Source organism: Macrobrachium nipponense, chromosome 4 (assembly GCF_015104395.2).
Source record: "Macrobrachium nipponense isolate FS-2020 chromosome 4, ASM1510439v2, whole genome shotgun sequence".
NCBI lineage: Eukaryota > Metazoa > Arthropoda > Malacostraca > Decapoda > Palaemonidae > Macrobrachium > Macrobrachium nipponense.
Genome location: NC_061100.1, coordinates 121,739,127 through 121,755,199, shown reverse-complemented (window position 1 = coordinate 121,755,199; position 16,073 = coordinate 121,739,127). Strand labels below are relative to the sequence as shown.

General features: G+C 36.9%; 1 protein-coding gene across 7 annotated transcripts in view; it reads right to left on the bottom strand.

Moving 5' to 3' along the window:
• Window positions 1-583: 583 nt before the first annotated feature.
• The window catches only part of LOC135211107 (solute carrier family 23 member 2-like), an 81,898-nt gene continuing 66,408 nt past the window's right edge, over window positions 584-16,073 (bottom strand). For all 7 annotated transcript variants that reach the window (XM_064244196.1, XM_064244195.1, XM_064244199.1 and 4 more), the window contains 8 exons: window positions 15,227-15,344; window positions 12,687-12,828; window positions 11,467-11,580; window positions 11,087-11,226; window positions 10,575-10,814; window positions 9,709-9,841; window positions 1,840-1,963; window positions 584-1,656 (listed from right to left, as the gene is read on the bottom strand). In XM_064244196.1, the coding sequence (XP_064100266.1) occupies window positions 1,533-1,656; window positions 1,840-1,963; window positions 9,709-9,841; window positions 10,575-10,814; window positions 11,087-11,226; window positions 11,467-11,580; window positions 12,687-12,828; window positions 15,227-15,344 (1,135 nt within the window). In that variant the 3' untranslated portion in view covers window positions 584-1,532. The remainder of the gene's footprint in view (window positions 1,657-1,839; window positions 1,964-9,708; window positions 9,842-10,574; window positions 10,815-11,086; window positions 11,227-11,466; window positions 11,581-12,686; window positions 12,829-15,226; window positions 15,345-16,073) is intronic.

Sequence of the window (16,073 nt, the reverse complement as noted above, 5' to 3'; positions counted from 1 at the left end):
TAATATACATATAAATATATTTATATATAGATATATACCTATACACATTTTTATATAAAAAAGCTTTTACAGAAAAACCACATCAAGTTTCGATTTCTCGTATTGTCTCAGAGCCTTTTCCCATCTCCGTACTTCAAGCGGTGATCTTTTTCAATAGGCGTCTGTTATCATTCCTACTATAGTAGATTCACATCAAACGTGCATCTGATATCTATGCCAGTCCCTTACGACGCTCCTCATTGGCTGTTGATAAGCCAATCACAAAGCTGGAAACTCTCAATCTCTCGAGAGAGTTCATATGGGCGGGATGTATTTTCCACCTCTCCTGAGGGATACGTTTTTCAAAAGTATTCCTCAGGAGAGGGGGAATATGCATCCTGCTATGTGAACCCTCTCGAGAGACTGGGAGTTTCCAGCCCTATGATTGGCTTATCAACAACCAATCAGGAGCTTCGTAAGGGACTGGCCTAGACATCAGATGCACGGTTGATGTGAATCTACTATAATAATAATGGGGTCCCTGTGGGAAATCGTACCCGAATGGCGAGCTGTGGGGCGTTTATTAATAGTATATATATCCATCTCTTCATTCCAAATCTTTATTCTCACGAAACTCTCGGGTTTCTAGTCTCAACCCATCATGAGCTGCAAATATTCGTTTTATACAGTTTTAACAGCAAGTCGGGAATTAATCATAAATACAATATAAAACATAAATATAAAGGGTATCTGTTCTAAGCTGACCTGTGCATTCAGATGTTTTCCGAGTTGCTAAACTCAGGTAGCACTCAGATAACACCTGTAATCAACAGGTAAGCCTAGAAGAATTTTCCAATATACGTAAAGAAAATTATTTACAGAGATCTGTGTTACAGAAAGTCTCCTTATCAACTCAATTCCTTTAGGAAAATTAGATTACAAGGAAGATATTGGAGATATTTACATTATCACAGAATCATGGGTAGTATGTCAAGATCAAGTCTACACATAGCGTGTACAAATAAACCATGGCTCAAAAGTGAAAAAAAATCATGTATAAAATAAATCATTATTTATCAGAACTAGATATATAAAGCAAAGATTTTGAGATTCTTAAACTTCACGAAACTAGTGGTTTTTTTTTCCAAGTCTTACAAAGAGTACTATCACATGTAAATTTAATACCAGTGGTTTATATACATTTTTTCGAGTATACCTGCCGAGCATTTACAAAAGTAAAGATTGAAATATGATTATGAATTTTAAAAATGGCTATAACCTCTAACAATAAAAATAATTACCGCTTAGTACTTTCAAATAAACAACAAAAACAACAAAAACTAGCAATAGAAAGATCAACAGAGACAACAGAAGCAGCCAGGCTCATCCTATTTACAGTATAGGCCTAACCCCAAAGTGAACTATTTTCTTAACTGGGGATTATACAAGATTTGTATAATCTTTAACTTTGTACTCTGGTCATGACCTCTTCGACCTTGGTAAATTTACGTTTCTTAAGCTATAATTCGACGATCACTTACGACGAAACATTATCAAACAGCATTACTAGTGTCATCGTTTCGTCTGCGATGGCTGAGTCCACTCGGAAGAAATCTTCTGTATCTGTGGAAACCAGTGAATGTTGGCGATACGGGAACATAGGCCATCCACTTGGTCCTGTGGGAAGATGAAAAGTCATAGACGTCTAATAAAACAAATGGTCTTAATCCCAGCAAAGTTAAGAAATAATGATAAAGCAAAATAACAGATGTAGACGGAAAAATCTTTGAGCCGACAAATACACAGTTTCCATGAATAGAGAATTCAGAATGAACATATTTTGGTTAACTAATTCCTTACCTCCTCACGAAATTCATTACGAAAGGAAGGTCGTAAGAACTCGTCTCTTCACCGGTCTCCTCACCGGCGTGGTCTTCGTTGTACTGATTCCTCCACTTCGTAAGCCCTCTTTCTTCATCGGAACCTGAAACCATGCAATAGTAGGTGAATATGTTTCTTCGTCGATCATGTTAAATCTAAGCACGCCATGGGCAACCAAAAAGTTGATGAAGGAATTAACAAATGACTTCATCGAGCAGTACTTTTTGTGGTGTGCATGCAATTATACTCTGTTTTTTTCCATTTGTCCATCCGCCTGTGGTGTTTTCGCATGGTAACACTGCGTCCCGGGCTTTTAATAGTTACGCTATGTGTAAGTTTAAAGGTAAATAAAGGGATATCTGGGTGTACATTTGCAACTGAAAAGTGTTTTGATAATTTTCTGTATGCGAATTATACCGTTAATATTCGAAATAGGATATTATTTAAAGCTCGGGACGCAGTGTTACCATGCGCAAACACCACAGGCGGATGGACAGATAAAAAAAAAAAAGACAGAGTATAGGTCGCATGAATAGGACTAACGAATATCTCACAGGCCTGTAAAGCGCATAGACAACACACGTGAAGACCAGTAACTATTTTAAGCTGTTTTCTACCCCTATAGCACAACCGTCTACTTCAGCGATCAAATACAATTTGACAGTACGTAAAAGTGTGAGACACCTTCTGTTGGATAGAAATAGTCGGAAGTATTTATCAAAGAGAAAGTGGTTTTGACTTTTTTGTAATGAGTCTTCCCAGAGTAATCGGATTATAGGCTCGTTTCTTTTCATGCGTAAAATACATACAAAGCACAAGTGAAAACGCATTAGTCTATCCCTGATACATCTGAAATTAGTTGAGGCAGACTGCAGCTAAATTTACCATAAGCTTAGTTCAATCCAGTTAAAGAAAAAAAAAAATTTATGCTGATAACTTTTCACTTGTCACAAGCGAATTGCGTATATTCATCCCCGATAAAGAAAACATTTGTCAAGATCAGTACTACTGAGCCAAAGCGCAGAGCGAAAATAAAGTTTATTTTTTTATTTCTTTAAATGGTATTGAAAACCAACATCGTTCTTTATTCAAATCCCCGTACTACTTCATTCTGTCTTCACCTCAGACAAGCAGTTTAATGATCATGAGGATTAACTGAAAGAAAAATAGAGAGAAGGCTTTCACGAAACGAAAGTTTAAAAACTGAAGACCTAGTAGGGGTTAGTGCCGCCAGTGAACCTCATGCGATCACTGTAGGCATTAAACAAGGTTCTTCTCAACGTCCCTTCGTCCCCTAGCTGCAACCCTTTCCATTCTTTTCATCTGTGCCTCCGTTCATACTCTTTCTTTCTTCTTACTTTCCTTCTCTCCTAACAATTGGTTCATATTGCAGCTGGGAGGTTGTCACAGTGTGTTTATATATGTTTAGTGTTTAGATTGAAACTATATTTACATCATAATAAGTACTGTTTGTATGTATATAGGGATTTCAGAGTTAAAGCAGAGTTAAAGACCCAACTGTTTTAATTACCAACGAATTCTTGTTACCGTAATGAAGATTGGTAATTGACATCTTGCTTTGGACAGTTGTTTAGTTACTGTTTCTCTCTCTTCAGAAGTGAAATGGGGATCAGCAGAAATAAACTCGTGAGTTGCATTCGTGGTGCTGTTGTGCGGAAGAGGTCGAGATCCCTGCCACCTTGGATTTTATACATCAGCCCTACTTGAAAGTGCTCTTCGTCGGCGTTGGTTGTTTACCGTCACCGAAGTATTGGTGCTTGGTGTTTAGTGGTAAATGTTACGGTAATCGCAAAATGTGCACTGGTCGCTATGATCGAGAGTGTGTGTTTATTGGCCGGTCGAAGTCACGAAAGCATGTTTGAGGGTTGTGGCCTTATGCACAAGGGATAAGTGACCGACCGCACGGCAGTATCCGCGAGTGTACTCGGTATCTTTTCCCTGTATTTTGATTGTTATTAAATATGATACCTATTGCTTATTTATATATAAAATGTAAAATCAGATAGCAATCATTTTTCTATTTGTTACAAACGTTATTATTGATGAAATGAACACCGTTCTTACTTATTGATATTTGTTTGACATTCATTATACTTACGTGGACTATTCCATTTATTCACTTTTATTATCATTAAATAATTAAATGTATATATATATTTGCTATGTTATAATTAAAACTTTAAAAAGCTCATATAATTGTTTATCACCACTTCGTCTACAACAGTTAAAAGACTAAAAGAACCTTCAAGTGCTATTGCATAGCTTGTGTTTAATATTTATTAACTAGTGAATAGTACTTGTGACATCTGGCGACCGTGAAAGGACGTAGGCAGTGGTTTAAAAAGATAAATAGTGTTAAAATTGAGTAATCTGAAAGTCAGTCGGTAATTATGTCTTCCATCGCGGAATTAACAGCTCTCGGCAAAGAGCTTGGTTATGAAGGCGAAGACCTTAGAAGATTTGTAAGTGATGAACAAAGTGCTTTAAGGGATATTAGAAATAAGGAACGAGAATTAGAACGTGAAAAACTAGAAGTGCTCGTGAGGAAAGAGAAAGGGAACGCCAGGAGGAAAGAAAAGGAGCGTGAATATGACCGTGAAAAAAGTGAGAGAGATAGAGCTCATGAGATTCGTTTGTATGATATGCAAGAATCTTTGCAAAAACAGGAGATTGAGAAATTGAAACTGCAAAAAGAAATAAAGGACTCGCCAGTTAATACCGAAGGTTCCGACACTGAAGGTAACCAGGTAAGAGTAAAAGTTAAAGGTCCTTCTATTCCTGATTTTGATGAAAACAAAGATGATATTGATGCATATCTTAGGAGGTTTGAAGTTCTTGCTAGTGCAGCCAAGTGGCCTAAAGGGGATTGGGCTATAATTCTAAGTTCACATTTAAAGGGTGCAGCTTTGGAAGTTTACGTTAGACTTTCACCTGAGGATGCTTTGGATTATAATAAGGTTTCTGAATCACTTATGAAAAGATTTGATTGTACTGAGGAAGGTTTCAGAGTAAAGTTTCGGTCAGTTAAACCACAGAAGAATGAATTAGTTGAACAGTTTTTTGTCTAGATTAAGACATCTCTTGAAGAGGTGGATTGAAATGTCAAAGTGTGAAATGACATGTGAAGGCTTAACTGATTTATTTCTTATTGAGCAATTTTTGCAGAGTTGTGGCAGGCAGTTGCAGGTACATCTGAGAGAGCGATTACCATTATCGCTAACAGAATGATTGAATTAGCAGAAAGTTATGTTCAAGCTCATGGAGGTTTATTTCATAATTCTAGATATTTTTCTACAGTACGTAGTGACAGAGTTGACTTATCCGGGGAAGCGCATCCTGGAGCAGACTGCTAAACCCATTCGATGTCCACCCTCTATTAAGTGTTATGTGGACAAGTGGGTCATAAGGCTTCAAATTGTCTTAGAATATGCAAAGGGATCCAAGAAAATGGTCATGCTGCAGCAGGAGAAGTTGTATTGGACCAGAAAGGGCCGTAAAGGAAATTTTAAAGATCCTGTTGTGGATAAATAAAGAAGTGTTTGAAAATGATCACACTGAGTTGGCAAGTGTTGCTTCTGATAGGCCTGTCGAGGAGGGTATTTTATACGGGAACCCAGTGAAAGTTTTGAGGGACACTGGTTGTACAACTGTCGTAGCCAGAAAAGACTTGGTGCCTGTTGAACATTTTACTGGTAAGAGCAGTAGGATTCGATATATGAACAAGATCTTGTAGAAAACTTATCCTTTGGCTGAAATTTACATTCAATCACTATTTTTCACGGTACTACCCTTGCTGTGTGCATGGAGGACCCTCTTTATGATATCATTATAGGCAACATCCCTGGAGCAACAAGGTTGGAGGAACCCACATCCGGCGCTGTATTAACGAGAGCTGGTGCAAAGAAATCTCAATCTACATTCCAAAAGCTGAAAACGTCAGACTCTAAGATTTCTTGGGACATGGATTCAAAGGAAATCAAGAAAGAGCAAGAAGAGGATCCAAGCTTAAGATCTCTGCGAGATGATGCAAGAACTGGTAGAGCTATTACTAGAGATGGAAAAGGTAAGGCAGTTTTGGAGAGAGGATTGTTGTTCAGAATATATTCAGACCGAGGTATTGAACACAAGCAACTAGTATTACCGTTTAAGCTTCGAGAGGGCGTGATGAGCATGGCACATGAAGGAATACTTGGAGGTCATTTGGGTGCTGAGAAGACCTTAGGTAGAATAAGGCAGGAATTTTACTGGCCAGGTATTGGGGCAGCAGTAAAGAGATTCTGTCAGTCGTGTTGACATTTGTCAGAAAACTTATCCTAGAGGAAAAGTTGGGAAGGTACCTTTGGGAGAGGTACCACTCATTGACACTCCTTTTAAACGTGTTGCTGTTGACTTGATAGGACCTATTTTGCCAAGAAGTAGTTCTGGTAACAAATATATCCTGACCATGGTTGATTATGCAACCAGATACCCTGAAGCCATAGCCTTACCGTCTATCGAGACTGAGCGTGTAGCTGATGCCTTGTTGAGTTTCTTTTCCAGAGTCGGGATTCCTGAAGAAATGGTGACTGATAGAGGCAGTCAATTTACATCGCAGATGATGGACGAAGTTAGAGGTCTTTTGTCAATCAAGCATCTTCCTACGACCCCTTATCATGCGATGGCGAATGGTCTAGTTGAAAAGTTCAATGGAACGTTGAAATCTATGATTAAAAAGATGTGTGCTGAACAACCTACTACTTGGGATAGATACCTGCCGGCAGTTCTCTTTGCATACCGAGAGTCTCCACAAGCAAGCATGGGGTTTTCTCCTTTTGAATTATTATATGGGAGAACGGTGCGTGGCCCTTTAGCTATTCTGAGAGATTTGTGGGATAAGGAGAGAAATGAGGAAGAGGTAAGAACTACTTACGATTATGTATTCAACCTCCGAGAAAGATTAGAAGAAACTTGTAAGTTGGCCCAAGAGGAATTGAAGAAGTCGCAAGGTAAATATAAATTCTTTTATGATAAAAAGGCTAAAAATAGAACATTTAAAATTGGCAGTGAAGTTCTCTTACTATTACCCAAGGCTAATAATAAATTGTTACTTCAGTGGAAGGGTCCTTTTCCTGTTGTTGGTATGAGAGGGAAGATGGATTATGAAATTCAAATAAATGGGAAAAGGAAACTTTATCATGCTAACTTGCTTAAAGCTTACATCCTAGGAATAAAAGTTCTGTAGAAGTTCGAGAAAGTGGAGGTACAATTGCAGTGGTCGAGGAGGATCCACAGGAGGATTTCTCACCCCTACTAGTGCCTGATACTGGACCTTCACCTACTTGGGAACAAACCAATCTGAATAAGGAATTGCAGGAAAATCAAAAGCAGAATCTGGAGGCTCTCCTTAGCCGCTACAGAGCGGTAATGTCGGAGATTCCCGGGCGCACTCACGTGATCAAACACCAAATCAGGTTGGTAAGAGAAGAAATTGTTCAAAGTAAAAACCCTACAAAATTCCCTATGCTTTGCGCAGAGATGTGAATTCAGAAATAGAATCTATGAAAGTTTGGATATATTGAGCCTTCAAGTTCTCCTTATTCAGCCCTATGGTAGTAGTTCGAAACCTGATAACTCAAAGCGAATTTGTCTAGACTTTAGAAGACTGAACGCCTTAACTATTTTTGATAGTGAACCTATGTGTGACCCAGAGCAGATATTTGCCAGCTTAAGTGGAAGTATATATTTCTCTAAGATGGATTTATCCCGCGGATATTGGCAAATTCCTCTGGATGAGGATAGTAAACAGTATACTGCATTTCAAACAGATTTAGGACTGTACCAGTTTAAAGTGCTCCCATTTGGACTTGTGAATGCCCCAGCCACTTTCAATAAGATGATGAGAAGTTTATTTGCAGGTTTAGAGGGGTGAGTTTTTTTCCTAGATGATCTGATAATTCATTCGAAAACTTGGGAGGAGCATTTGTATCTTTTGGAAGAAGTTTTGCGTAGACTAAAAAAATCTGGACTAACTGCTAAACCTACTAAATGTTTCTTTGGCATGTATTCAATTGAATATTTGGGACACGTTGTAGGCGAGAATAAAATGTGGCCTACTAAAGATAAAGTGGAGAAAATAGTTAGTGCAAAACATCCGAGGACCAAGAAGGAATTACGTTCATTTCTGGGATTATGTGGTTATTATCGCAAGTTTATTCCAAATTATTCTACTATCGCGTCCTGTCTTACAGATCTCACCAAGAAAAATCAGCCTAATGACCTTTTGTGGGAGGAAATGCATGACCGGGCGTTTGTTTCTCTTAAGAACAAAATTGCTGCCGAGCCTATTCTTTTACTTCCAGATTTGCAGGCTGAATTCGTATTACGTACAGATGCTTCGAACGCTGGATTGGGTGCCATACTTCTGCAGAAGTGGATGGAGTGAACGTCCGATTGCTTATGAAAGTAGAAAATTGCTACCGAGGGAAACTAAGTATGCTGCCGTGGAGAAGGAGTGCCTTGCCATAGTCTGGGGGATTCAGAAGTTCGCAGTCTATTTGTATGGAAGATACTTCGTTCTGGAGACTGATCACAAGCCCTTGGCTTATCTTCAGACTGCTCGAGAATTAAATCCAAGATTAATGAGATGGTCATTGAGTCTACAACCATATCACTTCAATATAAGAGTTATAAAGGGTTCAGAGAATGTTGGAGCTGATTATTTGAGCAGATGTGAAACTGATATATAAGTTAAGTACAGAAAATTGTTATTTTCTTTTTTAAGGGGGGAGGTATGTCACAGTGTGTTTATATATGTTTAGTGTTTTAGATTGAAACTATATTTACATCATAATAAGTACTGTTTGTATGTATATAGGGATTTCAGAGTTAAAGCAGAGTTAAAGACCCAACTGTAATTACCAACGAATTCTTGTTACCGTAATGAAGATTGGTAATTGACATCTTGCTTTGGACAGTTGTTTAGTTACTGTTTCTCTCTCTTCAGAAGTGAAATGGGGATCAGCAGAAATAACTCGTGAGTGCATTCGTGGTGCTGTTGTGCGGAAGAGGTCGAGATCCCTGCCACCTTGGATTTTATACATCAGCCCTACTTGAAAGTGCTCTTCGTCGGCGTTGGTTGTTTACCGTCACCGAAGTATTGGTGCTTGGTGTTTAGTGGTAAATGTTACGGTAATCGCAAAATGTGCACTGGTCGCTATGATCGAGAGTGTGTGTTTATTGGCCGGTCGAAGTCACGAAAGCATGTTTGAGGGTTGTGGCCTTATGCACAAGGGATAAGTGACCGACCGCACGGCAGTATCCGCGAGTGTACTCGGTATCTTTTCCCTGTATTTTGATTGTTATTAAATATGATACCTATTGCTTATTTATATATAAAATGTAAAATCAGATAGCAATCATTTTTCTATTTGTTACAAACGTTATTATTGATGAAATGAACACCGTTCTTACTTATTGATATTTGTTTGACATTCATTATACTTACGTGACTATTCCATTTATTCACTTTTATTATCAATTAAATAATTAAATGTTATATATATTTGCTATGTTATAATTAAAACTTTAAAAAGCTCATATAATTGTTTATCACCACTTCGTCTACAACAGTTAAAAGACTAAAAGAACCTTCAAGTGCTATTGCATAGCTTGTGTTTAATATTTATTAACTATTGAATAGTACTTGTGACAGAGGTTTCCTCCTGTTACTACATCTTTCGAACCTTTTTACCGGCAATTACCCTTCCAGCGCTCAGTGAACACAGGAGTACCATCGCTTGGCCTTTGGCCCAGATTCTGTTCTTCTATACCTGACTGCAGAAGACTTACCTGGAATGGTATTGTCCAAGATCACGCCAAGGGCCCCACCAATGAACATAGACGTTTGAAGGAGAACTGTAATGATTTGGTCTGCGACGGCACTGCCGGTATCAATGATCCCAGGTCCCTGTGCTGCCATCCACTGGAATGGGAAATACAATATTTGATAAATTCCTGTCGGATGACGGGTTTATTCAACATTAAGAGAAGTGTACCAAGTTTCAGTATTATGCTGGCGAGTTTACGCTCGTTACCAGGATAAATAGACGAGATAAAATTCGAGGTTTTATCATTTTGTTCAGTACGAAGAGAGGTTGGCTGAAAAGAGCTTCATTATTTCCTCACTGCACAAAGGAATGCGAAGTGTCCATATTTCCCCAATACAAAGAACAGGAAGGAAGTTTCATTATTAGACAAGAATGAAAAGTTTGTAAAGTTTCATTGTCTCTCATTACAAAGATGGCAAAGAGACGTATGTGTTATTTTATCCTTATGCTCAATACCAGTTTAAGTGAAAATAATTCATATTTATTCTCATTGCCAACAGAGGTGTAGTAAAGTCTGACCTCAACTCGCCTTACATAAGAGTTTTAGTAGGTTTTATCGTTATATTTATTACTAAAAAAAATATGGATGGTTTTATAACTTTGACAACTGCCAAATGTTCGTGAAGAAACAAGTGTTAATTCAGCAGTATTAGTTTACTGTACCTAAAGATAACTGAACATAGCTGAGATAGCGATAGAAAAATACTGATATTCTCGTTTCAACCAGACACTTCATAAATAACATGTAGTCTAATCACACCCGAAATTCTCAAGAAATATAAAAAAATGAATTAACCTAGATATGCCAAAATAGAGTCCTGTACATACCTTGGGAATTGCTAGTCCCATGAACAATGAAAATCCAAGGACAAAGAGATTCCTGGAGGAATTGAGGTTGACGTACTGCAAGTTGGACAACCCCACGGCTGTGATCATGGAGAACATGACGCAGAAAACGCCTCCCACCACTGGCTCGGGGATGGTGATGAAGAGGGCGCCAAATTTGCCAATGATGCTGAAAATCGTCATGATTACCGCGCCATACTGTACCACGCGTCGGCTTGCCACCTGTTTAGTGTAAATGGAAAGTTGTAAGAATTAGATTCACTTCATACGATGTGACTGAAAACGTAACATTTCTGACTAGTGAAGCTTGCATCCAAGAGCCCAAGACAGAATTCTTACTGTAAACTTATTTATTTTTTTTGTTAATGCCCTGGATAGAGAACGTCTCGAAACTCCGACGTGTAGGAGACTATAAACCAATAGAAGATAATAATGCGGAAATAAAAAAATAAAAAAATAAAAAAACTCAGATATAAAAGTTTCAAAATACTTGCCTTGGTAACCCCAATTGCGCCGATGTTCTCAGAGTAGGACGTAGTACCGTTTCCTGTGCCCCAGAGTCCTGCGATGATGCATCCTATGCCTTCTATTCCAACTCCGCGGTTGATTGCATGCTCTGGAGGTGGTTTAGCGCCTGGAAGACATATCAGCCATTTACACAAAGCTCAGTTATTTATCTGCAACGCGATCTATTTCTCGTGCCTTTTAAAACTTCGATAAAGTTCGCAGGATAAACGATGATCCCCTTAAATGTCGCATTTCTATCCTTTAATAACCATGGGAAAATGATAAAAGAACAGCTGCCAAGCCACTAGCTTACTAATATAGTAGAGCCTGAGCAGCAGCACAAACACCTTATGATAAAAACACTAACCTGAAAATCTAGCGCATGCGTAGTAATCGCCTATACTTTCAATAAGGGAGGCTAAAACACCAGCTAACATTCCAAATACTGCTGCCACTGATACAGTTGGTACTCCCCACTGACCTGTAGACGATAAGATTCGGGTCATTAGTTACAGACATAAAGGAAAATCAGTAAATGCAGGTACGTTTCAAGTCATGTACAGCGGACTTCATTTGACATGAAACAAGAAACTAGTGCTTCAAAGTAACAAGGACAGTATGTACCATTTCTCGGTCTACCATACATTTTCATTAGATACTGTTTTCAACAAAATGGCATTCTGCCTGTAAAATCATGCCCCAAAATTCAATAAAACGTATGCATAGCAGTTATTTCATCAGCATTCAGAAATCCATATACCGGTATTTAGGCTATTAATTTTGAGATACTCATGAATTTCAGAAACCTTCTGATCAGATTGACAACATAGCAACAAGAAAGTATTGAAAGGTACACAAGCCTTCTTCTTTCTCTGCATCTTTTCTCACTTCCATGTGGGGTCGATGTTTCTGACAGCTTTCCTCCACCTGTTTCGGTCAGACCCATCGTCCTCTGACAATTGTTTGCCTCTCAGATCTTCTTTAACATCCTTCGCTTCCTCTCGCTCTCCCACTAGGCACCTCCATCTGTATCAGTCTCCTCCCTACATAATGTCTCATCCTTTTTCATCACATGGCCATACCACTGCAGTCTTCTTTCCTAGGCCTTCTTTGATGTTCTACTACTTTAGTGGTCCCCCTTATTCTTTCATTTTGGACCATGTTCATTTTTATCACTCTACATATCCATCTAAGTATCTTCATCTCTGGGCATCCAATTTCTTCTCTTGCCTTCTCTTTACCAGCCATGTAAAATTTTAGCTCTCTGTATCAATGCTGGTTCAACTAGTCTTATACACTCTTCCTTTATAGGTGCGCGAGCCTTACAAGCACAAAAATCTGAATCCTATGGAGGAATGCACGCGAAAAGACTCATCATAGAGGTTCTCTAGACGTTTTTCAAATTAAACAACTGCCAGTGATATAAAATTTAAACAAGAAAACGCATAAGACAAATCAGAAGACGTGCATAGATTTCTGATAATCTAAGAAGCATTTTTTATTTGCTGAATCTTCATGAACTAGATACGTGTATAGATGTATATATAGAGGAGATATTACGTAAAACAGAAACGTGAGCAGACTTACCAGGATAAGGAACTCTTATCCAAGGAGCGTTGCTGAGGGCTCCAAGGGCTCGGTCCGTTCTAGCATAGCTCCCGTTTGTGAGAACTCCACTAGCGGTCAAGATGGCGCAAACTGCCCAGGATATTAAGATCGCCAAAAGGATCTAAACAAGAATAGGCAATAATAGTTTAGAGAAGTACGAGGCAAATCAGACATTGAATGAATATACGTATAGATTGGGTGAAGGGTATACCTAACTGGTCTTATTTGTTTCCCATACGTTTGGAAATAAATTATAAGAGATTATTGGAACGGAGGGCTCTAACAACCATCAAGCAAGGGAATTAGAGTGTACATATATATATATATATATATATATATATATATATATATATATATATATATGTGTGTGTGTGTGTGTGTGTGTGTGTGTGTGTGTGTGTGTGTGGTGTGTGTGTGTGTGTGTGTGTGTTTATGTATGTTTATGTAGTATGTATGTATGTATTGTATATACATATATGTAATATATATACTATATATTGGAACTTCATAAGTTCAAGTCAAGATGCAATGCATTACAACCTTAATACAATTCAACAAGTATTTTAATATTTTACTCGAATTCTTATTTATATTTTAATTTGTTAATTTATCTGTCTTTCTAATAACTAGCCTCCTCTTTCTATATTTCCCATTACTTTACGTTACTTCTTTCGAATGAACACCATAGCCTTTGGAAGCTTCAATTTCAAACCAATGGACCATGTGCGTTTGTTCCACATGAATAAGGCCCATCTTCTGAATAATAATAATAATAATAATAATTAATAATAATAATAATAATAATAATAATAATCATATAATGAATAATAATAAATAATCATCATAATAATAATACAAGTGATAAAATAATAATAGCTACCTCGTGAAAAATTTGTCATTCAGTAATTAAGCGTATATGGTATTTCATTTGTTTTGTAAAACATACTGCCTCCTCATTGCTACTGCTAAAGGAAGGAAACTAAAAATCACGTATTGATAATATGTAGACCACATAAAATTAATATTTCTACAGTGAACGCATTCATACGATCGCCAATTACCATGGTAATGTAGTGAATAATATTCATATTCCTATAAATCAAAGTTTTTGACCATCAATTATTCTACAAGTAGATTAATATATAATGCTCCAATTAGGCTTATTGACAATATGTCATTTGGAAACGAATGGATTTACCGTTTAACACAAGTTTGGTGCATCATGTTTGTGATATAAAGGATCTTTCTGAGGTTTACAGCTCGTCTTTAATATATATCAGATGGTTAAACATATCCCAATAGGGGTCATAATTTGGCAGCTTGGGACCGCTCAATTACAGATCTCTTAGCTGCTTTAATCTGATCATTCAACCGATGCAGTTATCAGGCAGAGAAATAAGATAATATATATATATATTATATAATATATCTATATATATATATATATATATATATATATATATATATATTATATATAGATATATATATATAATATATATATATATATTATATATATATATATATATATATATATATATATATTATATATATATATATATATATATATATATTATATATATATCATAGCTATGGTATTGTCTACTTTTTCTATAAATTCGAATTCTTCCTCCGTCAAGTCAAGAGTTCTGATGGCCTTTTTCTGAATGTTGAAAGGTTCCTCATTGTTAACTGCCCTATTTATCATTGCCCTCTATCCATATGCAGAATAATAAATATATTTATTCGATATCATGGCAAAAAGAATGAGCGTTGTCTCTCAAGCCACTCAAAATTCCTTTCCAGTAAAGGGCAGGTTAGAATGAAATTTATAGTTAGGATGGGTTATTGGCGCTCTTTCAAATAGTAAGTCATTCTGGATAGGTTCAAGTGAACAGTACTTACTTCTAAACTCCACAGGTTTGATAGCAAAAAGAGAGACACCAATTCAAGCTTTGTGCACGAAAAATGAATCCTAACTTCTGTGGCCGTTCAATCTTTCTCAGAAAATACAGTAAATTTTGCCAGTGTTAGGGTAAAGTTTGTAATATTGCAAGCAATTAATGATGGGTATAACATAAGTGAATGATAAATTTCAAAAATATTTCTTAGAAAAATATTTGTTTCCCTTTACGCCTCATATTTAAAAAAAAAAACACATAATTGATGTTCAGTGACATCAGATTCAAACAAGAAAGTACATTATTACACAAATTAATAGACACCTATAAATTGGAAATAAAAAAAAAACAAAGTAATACCTTGCCAACTTAAAATAATAATAATAATAATAATAATAATAATAATAATAATAATAATAATAATAATAATAATAATAATAAAATCCGAGAGGATCTTGTTTGCCATCCCCCTGCAAACTAGTTTGTCCGCCCTGGGTGGGGCTGGATGGGTGGGGAATCGGGAGGGTAGAGGAGACAGCAGCGCCGTTCCAGAGCGCGTAGCACGCGCTAACAAGCTCGTAATAATGATAATAATAACAATGATAATTAGGAATAACTTACAGGAAACAGCTTGAAGACGTACACTTTGGTGAGGCCAAAACCTGACTTCTTATAAGTAGGAAAAGGTAAGGGAACGTTCCTCAGATACTGCGAGAACAAAACCATCAGTGCAATCGTCCTGAAATGAACATGTTGTATAGGTTTTGTACCTTTATAGTCTCTCCCTCTCCTCTCTCTCTCTCTCTCTCTCTCTCTCTCTCTCTCTCTCTCTCTCCTTGGGAATATATCACTTCAAAGAACAGGTAACCTAGTAATTCATTACTACTTACTCGGGTATGAGTACTACACAGCCAGCGTTTTTACTTTAATAGTTTCTTTTATAACCAATTGTAAGATATTGAAGTCATGTACAGCATTGAAAAGTAGTGTGCTTACAAGATTCATTTATCTTAAAAGTCTGTACGTTTGTTGTAGGCAAACTTACATAGCCAATGGGAAAAACATCAGAAAGGAAAGGTTAAGCCTAATTCTAAACTCAATATTAACGACACACACACACACACACACACACACACACACACATATATATATATATATATATATATATATATATATATATATATATATATATATATATATATGCGAATACCACAGGAAAATGATAGTCAGAAATCCAAGAGCTTTCGTCTTTACTAAGACATTGTCAAGGAGCTAATGAAATACAATTGGAGAGAAATTTCTCAGGTACACAACAAGATCAAGAATACCAGATGGTTAATTGTCAAAAGGGTAAAAATTAAAAGAGATAATCCAGGATTATCGGATATCACACGGTCACAAACCTAACAGATTTGACCCTAACCAAAATTACTAAGTATCTTTACAGTCCAAAACATGTAAAATCTGA